Source organism: Anser brachyrhynchus, assembly GCF_964034855.1.
Source record: "Anser brachyrhynchus genome assembly, chromosome: Z".
NCBI classification, from domain to species: domain Eukaryota; kingdom Metazoa; phylum Chordata; class Aves; order Anseriformes; family Anatidae; genus Anser; species Anser brachyrhynchus.
This window is the reverse complement of record NC_137697.1, coordinates 25,328,131-25,346,060: the sequence shown is the minus strand read 5'-3', so window position 1 is coordinate 25,346,060 and position 17,930 is coordinate 25,328,131. Positions and strand designations below refer to the sequence as shown.

Genomic DNA, 17,930 nt, shown 5'->3' with positions numbered 1-17,930 from the left:
AAATCTCCTTTTCAAATATTTATACCACAGGCTATCTCTAGCGTGATTTGATTACTTCTTAATTTTGTTTATGAAGTCGAAATTGTTTTACAAATTATTACAGTAAAATTCTAATAGATTCTTCCCACTGCACTACATACAAAGATAAGAGAAAACATGCTTGCTTTCTTTCCATCATTTCATCTGGTTTTGTTTGTTTTGTTTTGTATTGTTTAGGCTCCTTTTCTTTCATGTCATGCAAAAATCACATTTAATTTATCCAATGAACATCTAAATTGGCACAAGTAACAATTATTTCCCCTTTATATCTGGTCAGAAGTATTTTATTCCTCATGTAATTTAGGGCAGATAACAAATCAGAGGAGAAAATTAAATATGTTTCATCCATGGTGTAGTTCCAGTGACTTTAATGGAATAATGGAGTAACAGAGACAAATCATCTGGGTGAATTTGGCCCAGCTATGGCTTTAGGAGTGTGTTGCATTAATCCATCTGCTTTGGCCCTAAAGCAAGTATTTCCAAATTATTACTGCTGCTAATTTACATGGAAGTCAAAATTAAAATTGCATTTGTATGTTAAACTGGTTATCAACAGGCCATAGCCTGGAGCATTTGAACAAGAGCCTTTGCTTAAACATAGGTTTTATACTGCTGTGATCCACAGGACAATTTTTCTTGGCTGATGATGTGCATAAATAAGGCACAGTACCAAAGTAGACTCGGCAGCATCACTTTGACCCAATCTCCGGCTCCCTGATTTTGCTTTTGAAGCACAGTAGTACCAAGGCAGTGATGGAGCGGTAGACAGGTTATCAATCAGCCCAGCAGGATAGAGATTCTGGATTTGATTGTGGCTCTTCAGAGTGTTTATGATTTCCTGTGAGCAATGTGCCTTAGGGAGGTGGAAGGTGAGAAATAGGACAGAACATGTCCCACACTGATCCCATGAATTCATAGGGTACCATGAATATTCACAGTATCAGTGAAATTGCTCAGCTTGTTTCTGGAGCAGCAAGCAGGTGTCAGTAAGGGAAGGCAGGAGCCGCTGTCTATGTTGCATATGGGCTCCTCTCCAGCAACTGGAGTCTGGCGTAGCTCAAACCTGCCTCCCCTCCACATGCATAAACCACAGTGGCTCTGTATGCCTCTTTCAAAACTAGTCTTCTTTCTCTCCACTTCTTCAATCTTCAACCCTTTCTTCAGAAACTAGCCCCATTTCTCTAGCATGCAGCTACAGTTTCTCCCTATTCTTTATTCTGGGAAATTGAAAGGTGCTGCCTCATCACGTTACCTCCTCCACAGAAACCAGACCTTTGCAATACAGAGGTCTACCATAATTGCAGCACAGTGGTTTACTGCACACTGGAATATCAGTCTGCTCAGGAAAAGAAGAAATATGGACAGACTGAAATGGTTTTCTTGGCTGAAAGGGGGTCGGTGAGTGGGGGTGGATGACATTTTTGGTAAACTGCTTGGAGGGAAATTGGCATTCTCTGAAATTTACCAGTGAGAGACCCCTCAACCATGATTGAGGCCCTGTGAAAGAGGTATCTGTCTCTGCCTTGCAAGGGGAGGACTGCCATCTTGCGTGGAGCTGGAGTATAGCAGGAAATTTCTCCCCGATATCGCTGCAGCACAGTAAGCACGACCTCAGAGAGTTGGTGCCACCTTCCTCTTCACTTGGAGGCTGTAGTCTCCTGCTCATGCCGAGGTGGGCCTCTATCTTTATGTCTGAGAACGTTTTGAATCTCGGTACAACCTTATGCACGTATATAGTGAAGTCTCAGTGAAGTCTGCCATAACAGGAGTTTTCGATGTAGAATTCCTTTCCTAAGACTGGCACCTAGCATTTTAGGAAAAAAAAAAAAAATCAGGTAAGCATTTTTGTTCAAGTGAGCACTACAACCACTCCCGTATAATTATTAGCTTTTGGTAAAAAACCTCGCTTTCAAGGGTGTATGCAGAATCTTGTGCTGTAGATCTTCATCCTTACAAGTGTTCACACCTATAAGCAGTTAAATCAACAGACTTATTCTATACTGTAAAATGACTTTGTGAATTAGGTGGACTACTCTGCCAAACATTGTGAGTTGAAAATACATCCTACCATCACCTTTTTAATGGCTGTATCTCCTCACAAACTGTGTATGTTCAAGAGATCAAACATTTTCAGAGGCATTTTCAAGATAGCACAAAAAGGGTACCTGCAAGTTTTTAGAAAGACCCGAAGTAAAAATGTTAAGTAATTTTTCATATTAGAAAAAATAAATATTTTTCTTCTTTATCTTTCTCCTATTTTTGCTTTGCCATTAAAAAATTAAAGGAGGGTCATCATGGAGATAACACAAAAAATAATCCTGTGAGAAAAAGATGCCTTCTTCTCAGACATTTAAAAAAAAAAAACTTGCAAAATATATGTATTTAGAAAACATACGAATACTGACAGCAAGAATCATTGTCAGGTTAAGACATTAGCAGATGCGAGAATTTTAAAATGACAGTCACTACACAGAATCAGATTCATAGGAAAGTCCAGGTTAGACAGGACGGTGGAGATTACCTGGTCCAAGCTTTCATGGTAAAAGCAGGCCCTATACAAGATTGTCTAAGACTTTGAACAGCCAGACCTTCAAAGTCTCCCTAAAAGTCTCTGTGAGGTTGAGTTTGAGGTGCTGCACAGTCCAACAGACCGGTGTTAGACTCCTTAATGAGATACTCTTCAGTTCTGAAAGAAGAGTCCTGGGGATCCTATCCAGTATTTCTATCACTGTGTAAAACCTTATTGGCAGGGCACATGTTTTACCTCTACACTTTTTTAAATTATGAAAATTTCACTTATTTGGATTTGAAAGTCAGCCTTTAATTGTGGTTGACGATGCCTTGAAAACATTCTGGTACTTTACGAAAGGCAGAGTACGACCAGAAGCCTACGTGTAGCTCGCGCTTTGCACCTGGACAGGTCACACCTGAGCTGCGGTCCTGCCACGGCGTGCGGGTGTGCTTAATGAAGGGACAAGGTCCGGGAGGTTCCCCTGGAGTGTTTCTATAGATTAAAGTGAGGGAAGGGAAGGGGAGGGGAGGAGAGGACGCAGGTGTCCGCCCCACCGGCTGAGGCCGATAGCGGCCGCCCTTTTTTCTGCCACCCGCTGTAAGACGCGGGGCGTTCACTTGAAGCCCGCTACGGAAGGCGGCCGCCCCGCTCCGCCCGCGGCGGCCATCAGCCGCCGAGCCGCGGCCCAGCCCCGCTCAGGCGGCGCAGCCCGGCCCAGCGCCGCGGCCCGCCCGGCTCCGGCGGCCAATCGGCGGCCGCAGAGGGCGGGGGCGGCGGGCGCTGACCTCCGGCGGCTCGGCGGCGCGGCCCGGGGACGACCGGCGCCTTCCCCGCGAGGTGAGCGGGGCGGGGCCCGGCCGGGCCCGCGGAGGCCTCCCCGGGTACGGGCGGCGGGGCCGGCCCCCAGCGAGGGGCGGGCGGGGCGGGATGGGTCCCGGTGCCCGGCACGGCGCCGGGCGGGGCGGCCGGGAGCCACGGGTAGGGTCAGGCCCGGTGGGGTCAGAGGTTTCCCCCCCGTGCTAGGTCTCACCTGCATTGTCTCTTCTGCGCTCCAGGACAACATGGGGTTCGTCTTCTCCAAGTCCATGAACGAAAACCTGAAAGCTCAGCAGGAGTTTATGCTTATGAACTCGCGGCTGCAGGTAAAGCACACACGCCTTTGGTGCCCACGAAGGTCACCGCTCAGAGGCTGGGCTGGGGGCTTCAGGCGTTGGGCATTGCCCTCCTTCCGGAGTTTAAGGTGCTCTCTTTAAAGTCAGCTAATTCAGATGTGTTCGTCTGCCACAGCCGATTCAGGTGCGTGAAGCACCACAGCCCTGGATCTCATAACTTTCTGGAAGTCTGTGTTAACAAGTTGCAGAGGTAGAAACCACGGTAGCCAGACCTTAAAAGTGCAGGTTTGGAAACTTCCCCTGAACAGACCCCTGAAGCCCAACTGAACTACTCCATTGTAAAGCTATGCGTACATGTTAAACCAAATCAGCAACAGCATGGTTAATAAAACACAGATACTATTCTTCTAAAATATGCGAATAAATTATGCTTCAATTCTCACACTATACAAACTCAAACAGCTCTCTCTGGGTTCAGTAGCTGCAGTTATTCCACATTACTGGGAAGCCACTATGTGGATTTTCATTTGTTCTAGAAACCAGAAAGTAAATAGGGATTAGGGGATCACTTACTCCTTTTCATAAAATAGTAAAATGTCAGGTGAAAAAGAGAAGGAAAAACAGTTGGACGAAGGTTCAGAAAGCTAAGCTGAATAGATGGTACAATGTAGCTGAAGTTACAGCTTTGTGATTTGTTGCCAGAATTTGTGCTCTGTAGCTTGTTCCTGTACTAGACTACAGTATTAGTAGTGCCATCCAAGTAGACTTAAGTAGAGTTTGTCGCTTTAGTTTTGCTTTTAAGTTGAATGCAGGTAAATTTAAAATGTTTAAAGTAGTGATGGTTGAATTTTCTATTCATTAAATTGTCAGTAGGTGGCATACCAGTTTTCAAAGCTGCTGAGGTACATGCTGATCGTAGGTTTTGTAAGGTTGCATTTAAACTGAACTCTGGAAGTGACACTAGAAATGTGGCTAGGAAAGAAAGCATAAAAAAATAGTATAACAAAATACTAGATAACTGACTTTTTGCAAGATTTGCAAAAATCACTTTTGTCTGTGCTGGATTATAGTTTTCTCAGATGCAACTGCAAGATTTGTGTGTATGGTTTGGGGCTGTTTTTTTTTTTTTTTTTTCATACAGAGGTAGGTCCTTCCACTCCTGAAGCTTTTGGAAATCCAAATGGTGGGAATGTGTTTAGTTTCAGAGAATGATGATGAAGTGGAGGCTTGTTTCGTGATCTGCTTCTCTGCTGTGCAGAATGAAAAATAGAGTTGAGAAAACAACTTGAATTCAGTCTAGCTTTTGTAAGGTGTTGGGGTCTTTGGCAAACACTATTTGGCCTTTTGACCCCAGGTGACTAACAACTCTAGTTCTAGCCCAAATGTTCAGACTAACATCAAAAATCAACTTCTTTCTCTTAGGAGAGTTACGAAAAAAAATCCCTTTCATGATCACACACAAAATCTTTGCAAGTCACTCTTTAGGAATTCTCTCTGTGCAGCATTTCATCTTTTTGAAAATACCATTAGGCAACGTAGTAGGTTTCTTTCTAACAGCAAGAATGCCTGAACACATAGTCCATGTTAGAAAACCTGCACCTATTACAAATGCATGAAACGGTCAGTTATGTCAGGTGCAAATGATGCAGTGGGCTCAAGGGGAGAACTAAATGTTGTGTCAAAAGGGATGGAAAAAAGTAGTTCTGCTCTGAGCTTAGGGAGGAAGAAGAGAAGACTGCCATTTGTTTTTTGCATATGTGAGTACAGTGTGAGTAAAACCTGTGGTCTCTCTGGAGTCCAGTGTTAGACAAACTGCTTTCAGGCTGTGTGTGGAAAACGGTGTATCCTGATATATTTACTTTTAGACAGAAATTTTAGCTAGGAATTCGCAGAGAAGTTAAGTCGTGTTAGGACCAGCATGAAATAGGTTACCTTAAAACATTAGATATTCTCTCATGTATTTGGATTTGAATGCTGTCAGTTCTCCCATCTTCCTCTGAAAACCTTCGTGTTTCTTAATAAAATAGAAGCTTTCACTTCAAGGAATATGATATATTTGCTATGAGAGGTTCAAAAATACTTGTTTGTTTTAAATGTGAAACTGTCCAAAAGCAAGATGTGGGGTCAGAACCTCATGGAGCTTTTCAGTTTCTGAATGTACTTTGGAGAGCCCTGTGATTACAGTGTTGGGGGGAAGGGACACTATTCTTACTCAAAGACAGCTGGGGTGGATCAGGAAGTCGCCAAAAACTGTCACAGAATACCCTACATAATAACAGTGATGGTGCGTCATTGCTCAGGAATGAACTATTCAAGTCATCGGGTTGACGTGGAGAAAAAAACACAGCGGGTGCTGGTGAAACAGAATCTGCAAAGGCTTCTTGTGTATGTGTTCCTTGCATGTCATCAGAGTCATAAAATTCCTGTAAATTGTTTGGAACGGGAATTCTGTGCTGTGAATCTCCATGAAGGAACAATTGGATTAAAAAAAAAAAAAAGCATATGCTCTCTTCCAAATGGAGAGAATAATAAAAAAAAAGCTGCTTAGTCATTAATACAGGAAGGTGAGTAACATGATAGAATTTGACAAAGAACTCTCCAAATCACAAGCCTTAGTGCATCCTAAATCTGGTCGATTTTAGAGTCAGTCTGGTGTGCTGAACACCCAAAACAGCTTGACTACGTTCAAGTAGGAGAATGTTAAAATGTATCATAAAGTCATGTGCACATTTCTCCCTTACACACTTTTTGGGGTAACTCTGCAAAAATAAGTGATTGTGGCCTTGTAAATTTTATCGTATGCTTCTGGGGAAAAAAAAATAAAAGCCAGACTGTCAGGTTGCCTTGATGTTGAAGGACTTACCAGTTGTTTGTATTGTGTCTTGGTGTGGCTCCAGAAAGAAATACCAGTCTCTATCAAGAGAAAACTGTTTGTGATAGAAGTTTGTTGAGACTTCATTTTTATCATAAGCCTGTTCCTTAAAGTGTAACTTGCAAAATTCTCTCTAAACACCTAATATATCAGATCTACAGCTCAAGCCTATCACATGGCCTTGCTAAATGCTTTTAACGTGGTTGAGTGCATAAGAGGAGGTTCCAAATCTCAGGGCATGTATATTGGAGTATTTATTGTCATGAGCTTGGTGAGTGCTCTTAACACAAAATGAGGTACATTCTTTATTTCTTTCTTTGAAGAACTATGTTCCGTACTTCCTGTTCTATTAGATATTTGTCCTATGCCATTTTTTGACAACAAAAATGTATACCCTCAAAAAGTAATTGAAATAACTAGTTAAATTATGAAGCTATTTTCACATGTACAAAGCAACCACAGAAAAAAGACATTTTGAAACTGACAGCTAGGAGTGCAGCAGTATTTGTAGTTGATTATACATTCCTCAGCACAGGTTGGAACACTTTAAATATAACTTTTTTTATTTGGTGTTTGTAGACAGTGACATTCCTTAACCATCAAATGGGTTTTGAAATAGGAAACTCTGAATTCACATACTTTGCTGAAGCTTGCTGAAGACTTAATTGTGATAAGACCAGCTTAAGTATGATTAGTGCATAATCTTAAGTACGTTATCTTCAAACAATTTTTAAAAAGTATAAGAAAACTTGTACACTATATAGTGATATTTAGAGTAATAAGAAGCAAAATGATGGTAGAAGGTTGTGGCACAGTACATATGAAAATTTTAAACTGAATCTCTTACTGTTAATGAACTTGATTCCTAGACTGTGCAGAGCAAAGCTTACTAAATTTATTTTGCACTACAGAGGAATATTTTTATGTTGATTTGTGAAAGAGATTTTAAATGTATATTAAAAGCTCTTAATTCAGGGAATACCTTAAGCTCTCCTGTGAATTTTTTGTTAAACTTTCCCTTGCATAGAGGAATCCAAAAGGCTTTATTTTGTTTTGAATGAAACCCCATCAACTCAATATTATGCCACTCCCTCTCTGTGTCACCCACCCACCCACCTAGTCTTAGCTTTTAGTTTATGCCCTTCTGGGGGCATATGTGTAAGCTGGAGGTAGGAACCACCTACAAAAACAGAACTCTAGGTATGTAGGGATGGTCTAACTCATCTAAAGTTGCTGCTTTTGAGGGATATCAAAGGGTAATAAGAGGAGCTTCAACCACTACTTTTGCAGTAAAATGCTGAGGAAGGAAGGTGTGGGCACATTGAATGTGACAGGCAGATTAGTTGCAGCAGACACAAATAAGGCTGAGGTGCTTTGTTGTTGTGGTCTTGCAGGCCTCGTTGTTGAACAAGGCCCGTTCAGCTTCTGCAGTTCATGACAAGAGTTCAAGGAGGAAAGGAAGTATCAGCAGTAGGTGAGAATGGAGACAGGGAATGCTTACTCAGTACGCAAAAGTCCGTGGGACCTGACAGGCTGCACCCAAAGGTGCTGTGCAAGCTGACCAATGTCACAGAAAGATTGCTTTCTATAATCTTTGAAAGGTCGTGGAGATCAGAAGAGGTCCCTGGTTACTAGCGAAAGTAAACTCTTACTTTCTAAGAAGGCTGAAGGGTGATCTGGGAACTGCAGGTCAGATGGCCTTTGGTGTCATGGGAAATCATGGAGCAGCTTGTCTTGGAATAGGGATCGGTACACAAGGAGAAGGTAATGACTGGGAATAGTCAGCGTGGGTTTACTGATAAGGGTATATTATACCTGGCTAGCTCGACTGCCTTTTCTGATGAAATCACTCAAGTTGTGGAGGGTAGGAGAGCAGCATCATTTACCTTGGCTTTAGCAAGGCTTTCAGCACTATCTCCCACAGTATCCAAGTCCCAACCGTTCAGTCTGGGTGAGTGGACAGCAACATCTGTAAAAAGTAATTGCTGGATGGTAGGTTAGGAGGATTTTAATTAGTGAACTGTAGTCTACCTGGAGGCTGGTAACAAGTTAGGTACTGACAGGGTCTGTCCTGGGACCTGACTAACATTTCTGTCAGTGCCATGGAGGAGATGATGTACACTCAAGGGCATGGTTGATATTCAGAAAAACAAGGACAGTTGGGAGGAAAGGGCTGACAGGATCCTGATGAAATTTTGTGAGGACAAATGCGGAGTCCTGTCCCTGGCCAGGCAACAATATAAGCTGGGTGCTAATGGGAGCAGCTCCGCGGAGAAGGCCAAGGGAACCCTGGAAGACAGAGACTGGAGCATAAGCCTGCAGTCTGCTTTGGCTGCAGGGGGAATCCAAAGGGGCAGCAATGAGGGCTTGATACAAATACTAGTGTAGCCAGAAAGTTGGGGGGAAACAAAATGGCTGTCAGCTTCTATTCAGTACTTTGTTAAATGCATTTAAATACTGAGTCCAGTTTTTGTCTTTTCCACACCTCCCCCTAGGAAAAATGTAGCTGACAAGGAGAACGCTCAGCACAGGACCATCAGGGTGGCCCAGGTCTGGAGCACTTCTTAGGAGGTGGTCCAGTGAGCTGGACTGATTTGATCAGTAGGAGGGTTCATTTCTGGTGTACAGGATCTAACAACAGCCCCACCAGTAACTTTTAGGAGGCTATCAAGGAAACAGAGCCGGGCTGTTCACAGTGGTGTGCACAGTGGCTGTTCAAAGGAGGGTGAGAGACAGTGGGCATAAAGTGAAACAAGGCTGGGGAGACTATGAATGTAAGGAGAGACCTTTTTCCCCACATGGACAGCCCAGCAGTGGAGCAAAAGCCGAGAGAACCTGTGCCACCTGCATCATTGGAGGTTTTCAAGACCTCCCTGAACAATGCCCTCAGCAGCCTGGTCTGATCATACAGCTAATACTGTTCTGAGCAGAACCTGCTGAGCTCTCTTCTGACTTGAGTTACTCTGTGATGCTCTGGCCACTGTTGAAGAAGGCTTAGGCTGTGGCCCACTGTATTTTGTGTATCCTGTGAGGAAGTATTTCCTCACGTCTGCTTCTTGCCAGACTGAAAATTGATGTCTGCTCTCTTCTTGAGTACCACATGCACGGTTCTGCAGTCTGTTGAAATGAGCTCTGACTGGCCTAACTTTTAACGGTGTATTAGGTAGACTTCCAGGTATATGTGATACCGATACAGAGATAGCATTGTAAGAAAAGGAATTCAGAATTAAAGCTTCAGCATGCCCTGCATGCCAGGTTGCCCGCCCAGCAAAAACTAAGCAAAAATCTAGTTTCTGTGGGAATCATTTTCTTGAAGAAGAATTGTACAACCTCCTTATATTTTGAAATACAATTGTTTTAATTCTAAAATATAAATTACAACAATTATAAAAGTTTAAAATAGAAAGTGATACTATAAAATTTGAAAATAAAAACATAATTATGAGACCTGTATAATACATATTGCTATATTAACAGTTAAGTTTCCCAGCACTGCTCTGTATTATGTGTCCAGCTGTAGCACATATATTAATTTGTCAAAATTGGCAATTGCAGTAAAAAGCTACAACCATTATTTAAATACAATTTACTATAAACGTTTTGTTTTAATGTTACAGCAGGTTGGCTCTGGCAGTCCTTCAGGGGCAGATCAGCCTGATAAGAGTGGAAGACTGGAGGGCTTGAAAAATCTAAGTTTTAGAAGAAAGTAATAAAGGCGAAAGGAAAAATCTCTGAAGGTGCTGGAAAGAGGAGGCTAGGTAGTGCTTAGGGCTTATCAGTGTTTCTGTAACTTACATTTTGTTTGTTTATATTGGGGGGGGAGCAGTTCAAAGTGATTTGGAGTTTTCTTTGGTTCAGTTTTGTTGTTTTTCTTTTCTAGCAAGAGAATTCCTTATCAGACAAAAGGATATAGTTTTCTCTGTGGGAAAGCTTAATTGCATTCAGGAGTCAGAGATAATCCTCCAAATTAATCTTTGATGGGAGCCACATAACCTTTGAGATAATAAACAGGCTAGGGAAATAATATACTTCTGACAAATCTTGTATTTACCCATAATAAAAATGTTTGATTATAACCTCCTGTCTGCAATATGAATCTCTGGATAGTCTCACTCCCCTTCTTCTGCCATCCCTTCTCCCTATTTTATTATGTCAGATTGTAAAGTGCATTCTTCTCCCCAGGTAATCTTGGATAGCCACGAAACAGCCACAGATCTGCTTTCATAGCAGTTAGTTTTGGGAAGTTATAGTTATTAAACTTTTTCCCTGTATGTTGCCTGTGTGGGCATGGAAAATATTCCATACTTTGTGGAGGAAAAAAAATGCCAATATCAAGTAAAGCTGGAAACGTGGGGGGTAGATAATCCAGTTCTGACAATGCAGTGACAATGTATCTTTTGAAAAACAAAAGAGAGGCTGATACAGTCTTTCAAAAATCTTTTCCACCTTTTGGGGTCCTGAACAACATAAGTTCATTTAAAGCCTTTGGAAGACTACAGTATTCTGTTCTAATCCTATTGTAATGTAGGCCAGCCAGTGTTACTGAAGCTCTCCTGCAGTTCTGTATTTAATCTGATATATTGATGTTCTTTTTCTTTTTTTTTCCATGCTTTATATTAACAGCTCCTTTGAAGATTTGGAAGTATTGCAAAGTTAAACAGGGAAATAGTGACATTATAAACAAACCATTTTTTCTAGTTATTAAAATTGTTAACTAGCTGGGCAGATAATTTAAAGCACTATTAGGTAAACGCATCCTCCAATGCAATGATGCATATTCTGAATTTTTAAAGATGAAAAAAAAATGTAGTAGGTAGTTCTGTAACTGAACTGTTCTTCTGGACATAACTCAGAAGTGTGAAAAACATACCAGACTCTTGCCAGTTCTGTACCTACAGAAATAACATAGTTCATTGAGTTACAGATCACAAGATACTTACTTCTGAAAAAGACTCTCAGATGTCCTTCAGTTCTTGCCTACAGAGAGAGGTGCGTGCGTTGTACACTGAATGTGTGAGCTATGGCACATACATAGCTAGAAGTGAAAATCCTGCTGGTTGCTTTCTGTGTGTGTAAACAGCTATAATGCTGTTAGTCTCATAAGAATACACTTTGGGACATTATTTCACTATAGCATGAATGTGTAAATGTTAATTTCATTAGATCGTGATCTGATATTCCAAAAGAAACACGGCAACGATATTTGTATGTGGAAAAACTGACAACAAATCAGCAGAAGCATAGAAACATGTAACTTTATATCACATATTTTCTTCACTCTAAGCTGTCAGCACTTGGCTGGAGGTAAAAGACAATGTGACTCCATTACTTTCCAGCCATGGTTGTGTTTTCTTAAGAAATTTGCATTGAGTGGCAATAAATGAAAGGAATGAGGCAGTTTTCTCAACAGTTCATGTTCAACATTTCATCCTTAAATAGGAAATGAAAGTATACCTGTACCCTATATAGGAAGCTTCTTGATAGACCATGTCTTAAGACCAAATGACATTGCATTTTTTTCTGAATTAAAGTAGTATTAATAGTAAAGTAAATAAATAGATAAAGTCAGGCCTATTATAAGAAGTGATGGAAGAGGACCAGAATATTTGAATTTATATCCAGACACTCAGCAGTTTCTCAAAATAAAATCGGGCCATCATTCAGTGAAATACTCATTGCATAAAATTGTAGATTGGAGGATTGGTTTAGAATTCAGGTTGTCATGATGAACTGCAAAATGCCTGAAATAATAGGAAATGGAATAGAATGAATGCTAGTCTGGAGCATTACATCCAGGAAGGAAAAGTTAAATAAATGAATCAGGTATAAGTGATTAGACTCCGGGAGCTTAAATAAAGAGCTGTATATTATATACTGTATAATATACTGATATATAAATATATATATAAACTGCGTCAACAACACAAATTTTCAGAAAAAGCAAATGTCATTGTGGATTTATTAACCAGGAGTTAAAATTACTAAGTTTTCACGGCTGATGACTTTGCTGGGAAAAAAAGATTTTAATGCTTCTTTTAATAAGCAGACAAGCTGTGAAAAGTTCAGAGAATGGTGGTAGAAATACGAAAGGACCTATGGGGAAATTTTGGAAAAATTATATTTGGATGATGCTATAAACACATCTGTTACGTATTTAAAGCATGTATGTGGTGGTGTTTTTATTTTAACCCCTCCCATATTCAAATGTGACTTTCTAGAGACCTTATTTTCCATCCATTTACTTTTCAAGAAGCAGAAGTTTCAGTGGTGAAGTTCGTGACAGTATATAGTGAAAGAGGCACCTTTTTTAAACATTTGTTCAAGTGAAATGAGATTGTTTGGATTGCTTGTTCAGCATAGATAAATACAAGCAGCGTTTTTATCTGTGTATTTATGAATCACAGAATCACAGAATGACCGAGGTTGGAAGGGACCTCTGAAGATCACCCAGTCCAACCCCCTTGCTGAGCAGGATCACCTAGAGCACATTGCAGAGGAGGGCATCCAGGCGAGTTTTGAGTATCTCCAGAGAAGGAGACTCCACAACCTCTCTGGGCAACCTGTGCCAGTGCTCTGTCACCCTCACGGTAAAGAAATGCCCCCTCATATTCATCCAGAACCTCCTGTGCTTCAGTTTGTGCCTGTTGCTTCTCATCCTCTCGCTGTGCGCAACTGAAAAGAGACTGGCTCCATCCTCTTGATACCCTCCCCTCATAAATTTGTACACAATGATGAGGTCTCCCCTCGGTCTTCTCTTTTCCAGGCTAAACAGGCCCAGCTCTCTCAGCCTATCCTCATGCAACAGGTGCTCCAGTCTTCTAGTCATCTTTGTAGCCCTCCTCTGGACTCACTCCAGTAGCTCCATGTCCCTCTTGTACTGGGGAGCCCCAAACCGGACACAGCACTCCAGGTGAGGCCTCACCAGGGCAGAGTAGAGGAGCAGGATCACCTCCCTTGACCTGCTGGCAACACTCTTCCTAATGCACCCCAAGATCCCATTGGCCTTCTTGGACACCAGGGCACAGTGCTGGCTCATGGTCAGCCTGCTGTCCACCAGGACGCCCAGGTCCCTCTCTGCAGAGCTGCTTTCCAGCAGGTCAGCCCCCAGCCTGTACTGGCGCTTGGGGTTATTTCTCCCTAGGTGCAGGACCCTGCACTTGTCCTTGTTGAACTTCATGAGGTTCCTCTCGGCGCAACCCTCCAGCCTGCTGAGGTCCACGAAAAATAATGTTTTTATATTTATATATATGCACCTTTCTTAAGTTATTGCTTTTGTGAGATTTGAATTGAATAATGGAATATACTGTTCTTAAGGTATATAAATATATAACTTTTTTCTCAACTTCCTTTACTAGTGCAGATACTGAGCATTTTGTGAGGGAGAGATGAGCAAGTCCTGACTTATTTATCAGGCAGCTCAATGATCTCTCCTGTTTCCCCTCTGCTCAGGTAGTTTTAAACTGGGAAAGAATTTGTATTTGAGGTGTAGGTCTTAATATGCACGATTTTTATTTCAGTTCAATACAAAATGCATTAAGAGTCTAAAGAAGCTGTTACAACATACGTCATTAGAAGTTTTAGGACAAACTAGACATTGGGTCCCATTCTGTTTTAGTCATTCTTCTTATGCAAAAGTGCAAAATATTAAATAAAACACCAGAGGAGGAAAAAAAAAAAACCAACTGTGGAAAGGAGAAAACATTCATGTCTGTCCTTTATGTGGTAGACTAAGAGTTTTTCAACTTAGACAGGTAAAATGAATTGACCTAATAAGCCTATTGTTTTATTCTTGGTAGGGACCTGTATGTTACACATGTTCTTAGCCTAGGACAAACTTAAAGCTTACTCCTATCATATTTGAGCAATGAGCTAAAAGTATGAATGCAAAAGAGGAGTATCAGAAGGGGCAGGGGGAACTGCTGTCTGTTTTATTTGAAGGTGAAGTATAGTGTTGTGTTCTTTTTTTCTTAATAAATTCAATTAACCTGTTAGTCAACATACTGTGGATGGTTATTCAACATACTGTGGATGGTTTATCAGCTGATGATAAAATAAGGTGGCTTTTAAAAGGCACACATGTAACTATGTTTTGGCTCTTAGCAGGAATTAAAATGGCTAATAATGGAATGGTTTGGGTTGGAGGGGACCCTTAAATATCATATAGTCCAACCCCCCCGTGTTAAAATGCTGTCAAGCTTCTGAACAATAAAACTCCTTATGCTTTATCACTTTCATTAATCAAAAAAAGGAAGAGAACTGAGATGTGCTTCTGCATAGGTGTCTTTATATAGACTCCTTCCTGTGACTAATGCAACTTTGTGTGATGACGTTCTTTCTATCTGCAGATTTGCCAATTTATCTTTGTTAGTTAAAAATGACTTATCACGATGATGATACCTGAAAAATTTAATTTTTCTTAATGTTTTAGATACGGAGTAATTTTCTGCCATTTTTTTTAGTTCCTTAGCCTTTTTCCACTCTAAAGTTTTCACTGAGAATTGGTCTAAAGGATTATAATTTTTTTTAAGTTCTATTACAATAAAAACAATTGTTCCCTTTCTTCCCTGCGAAGTAAAATGTAAGCAAACTTTCCCTTTCTTGACTACTACCATCCTTTTCCCTTTGGGGTGGGAAGTAGCTACATTTGTTTTCTATTGACAAGATACTAGTAGCATTTATGGCATTTCTAATGCATTTGTCTTGAAGCATTAGAAAAATTGTTTTGCCCTCTAGGTGATCTGGGCTTAATTCAGGAAATAAATGTTCTCTGGTAACAATTCTATATCCTTATTAGTTTGCGTGCATCAAATGGAACAGAACAAGATGAATGATATCTGTGTTGAGGAAGATTAGAGCAATCTGTCTCACAAGAAAAAAAAAGCCATTTTGTTTGGAATTAGCTGCAGTGATCAGGCAGAGTATACAATACTCTCAAAAAATAAATGCAGTGTTTTACAAAGAGCAAATATTAATTGATATTTCTAACATGCAAGCAGTACCAGCAAAAGATGCAGAACAGACCGATTGTTCCACCAGTAATGAGACAAGTGTTAAGTTCATCTCTTCAGTGGAATCAGTCTTGCCAGTCTTTTCTCTGAAGAATATCTGTGACTAGTACATCTTATTATGAATGCAGCTTATAATTTGTCTTGCTCAGAGGTGCACCTTCATCCAACCCTTACACATGTAAGGCTTAGGTCACTGGGGGGATTTACCTCGTTTCAAAGGAAAAACGCCTTCTGAAGCTGCTTCCTTTAGTGGTATGAGTTTTCTGAAGTTCCTTCCTTGTTAATAGAGCAAAGCTACCATTTCAGTCTTCAGTTACGTCCACTGAAGTCAAATCTGGCCATTTGCGTATTTTTCTATGAAAAAATATTTTATGAATGCTAAGTTTGAAAAAAAAAAAAAGGGGGGGGGAGCTCTATCAAGCAGAACTTGTTAAGAGCTCAGGATGTAAAATGGATAAATAAAGAGATCTTACATCTATTTTAATTCTGTAACAAAGTGCTGTAAAGAGAGCAGCAATGAGTGATTTTGCAAGAATCTGAAATGGATAGGAAGAAACATCATGTTTGTAGATTTTGTTGGTATTGTAACAGCCTTTCATACAACAGTATCATTTTGCAGCCATTTCTTCTGGTGTTCATTTTTGATTCAATACCAAATCTCCGTTTCTTTAAAAACTACAATGAAACAAGCTATAAGAGGCCACAATGACCATACTTAGAGAAATTACCGAGGAATGGATATAATAAATGGACTAGTTCCTACTTATTCAGCTATTAGTCAGATTTTTGAATTACTTGTAATGTTAACTGTCTTACATTGCTTTATCTATATTGCTATTTCAAGCTCTCTTTTGACGTAACTGTCTATCCAAAGACTTTGGGTTGTCTTTACAGCCCATGTATAAAACTCCTGAGATTTTTAAACACTGATACGGTGTCCAAAAACTTAGCTTACTCTGCTAAGATTCTTCAGTGCAGGTGGAAGACACCCTTCTACACTCACTGTGCGTTCTTTGCTCTAATGCCAAGAAGCAGAAGCACAGAAATACTAGGCTACTACCAAGAAACCTTACTTTTGTATAGCAGCCCATGGACTGGAGCATCTCCTTTGCACAGCCTAAAACTTCAGATAGATTTACATGCTTCTTAGGTTACTCTTTTTAAAAGGCATGTAATTCCGTTAAATTATTGACAATAACAGAAGCATATGGGGTATTTTTTCAGTGCAGGTTACATTCTGGCATCTGGCTGATGTTTTGAGACCCCTTTTTGCTTGTAAATATTTTGTGATGTCTTAGCAATTGGAAGCTTTAAAAATTGAGTTTGCTTTTTAGAGAGTTTAATTTCTTGCAGTGCTAATAATTTTAATTGCTCTGCGTACTATAAGTGAAATATATTTATAGGCAGGCTTTGAAGCTGCAGGATAAAACATTTAAGTCTGATTTATTTTAACTGTTTGATCTGGAGGCCTATTTCCTAATACTTCTATGTGCATGTTGGTCATAGAACTGAGCAAATGCTGTGTAATTATTACAAGTTATTATCTCTGTATTGCACTCTAGTGATTTACTACATAGGTGTAAATATAGGTATCACTATTCTATTTTCGATTTATTTTTGCTAAACAGGTATTTGTAGCAGCTTCTATTTTTGCACATTGATTAGGTAGGATGACACCTAGGACGAGTCACATAAGCCTTAATCTTTAGTCTGCCTAAGAAATGACTAGTGCATTTCTACTGTAAGGTGTTTATGCAGTTATTTAGCTAAACTACGTGTAGACCAACTTTTCTGTATGCTTTGTAAGCGGTTTGTAGGTTTTTATATGTGACCGTCATATATTTGAAAATTTGTCTCTCTTTTTCACCTTGCCCCTGAGTACTCAGAAATTAGAAGTCAGAAGTTGTTTAAAGAATGCTTTCAGACTCTCTGACCATGGAAAAGCTGTCAGTGGAAATAACCTTCTGTTACAGCCACAGTAGCCGTGGCCCCTACACCTCTAACGGATGTGCAAGGGATTAGGCTGTGACAGAGCTGTAAGTTCTTTTAAAATGACTGTAAGGATACTGCAGTTTCTTCATGTTTCTCTTTTGTTAAATTTATATTGTGAGTTGTAGAACTTAAGTGGAGGCGTGTGTATATTTACCTGGCTGATAATTCCTTCTAAGGTAGATTAATTACTTTCCTGTCTGAATATCTGTATACAGGACTGTCAGCATAATTGTGTCTTAATGATGGTGACATGAAATGCAGTTCCCTAAGTAGTTCAGCTGCCTTGGGCTGCTCTCAAGCTGACTCTTTGCTCTGCTCGCTCTTCTGGAGGGGTTGGGGAGAAGGGCATATCCGCCAGGAGAGCCATTAAATGTATTGCGTAATGGAGGCTTTAT

At 40.4% G+C, this 17,930-nt stretch overlaps 2 protein-coding genes and 1 long non-coding RNA gene across 4 annotated transcripts in view; 2 read left to right on the top strand and 1 right to left on the bottom strand.

Annotated features, from left to right (window-relative positions):
• CD274 (CD274 molecule) overlaps positions 1 to 3,803 on the bottom strand; it is a 19,708-nt gene extending 15,905 nt beyond the window's left edge. Inside the window, exons 1-2 of the mRNA XM_080574459.1 lie at positions 3,582 to 3,803; positions 1,505 to 1,843 (exon numbers count right to left, since the gene is read on the bottom strand). The gene's annotated coding sequence lies outside the window, so the exon portion shown is untranslated. The remainder of the gene's footprint in view (positions 1 to 1,504; positions 1,844 to 3,581) is intronic.
• The window catches only part of PLGRKT (plasminogen receptor with a C-terminal lysine), a 27,412-nt gene continuing 12,686 nt past the window's right edge, over positions 3,205 to 17,930 (top strand). Inside the window, exons 1-2 of one of the 2 annotated variants that reach the window (XM_080574467.1) lie at positions 3,205 to 3,388; positions 3,607 to 3,693. In XM_080574467.1, coding sequence (XP_080430593.1) covers positions 3,613 to 3,693 — 81 coding nt within the window. In that variant the 5' untranslated portion in view covers positions 3,205 to 3,388; positions 3,607 to 3,612. Of the gene's footprint in view, positions 3,433 to 3,606; positions 3,694 to 17,930 lie in introns of both variants that reach the window. The other variant, XM_080574468.1, reaches the window with a different exon arrangement.
• Positions 3,962 to 14,213, top strand: LOC308185848. The gene is made up of 2 exons (XR_013943790.1): positions 3,962 to 13,122; positions 13,299 to 14,213. It is a non-coding gene; the product is annotated as an uncharacterized lncRNA (long non-coding RNA).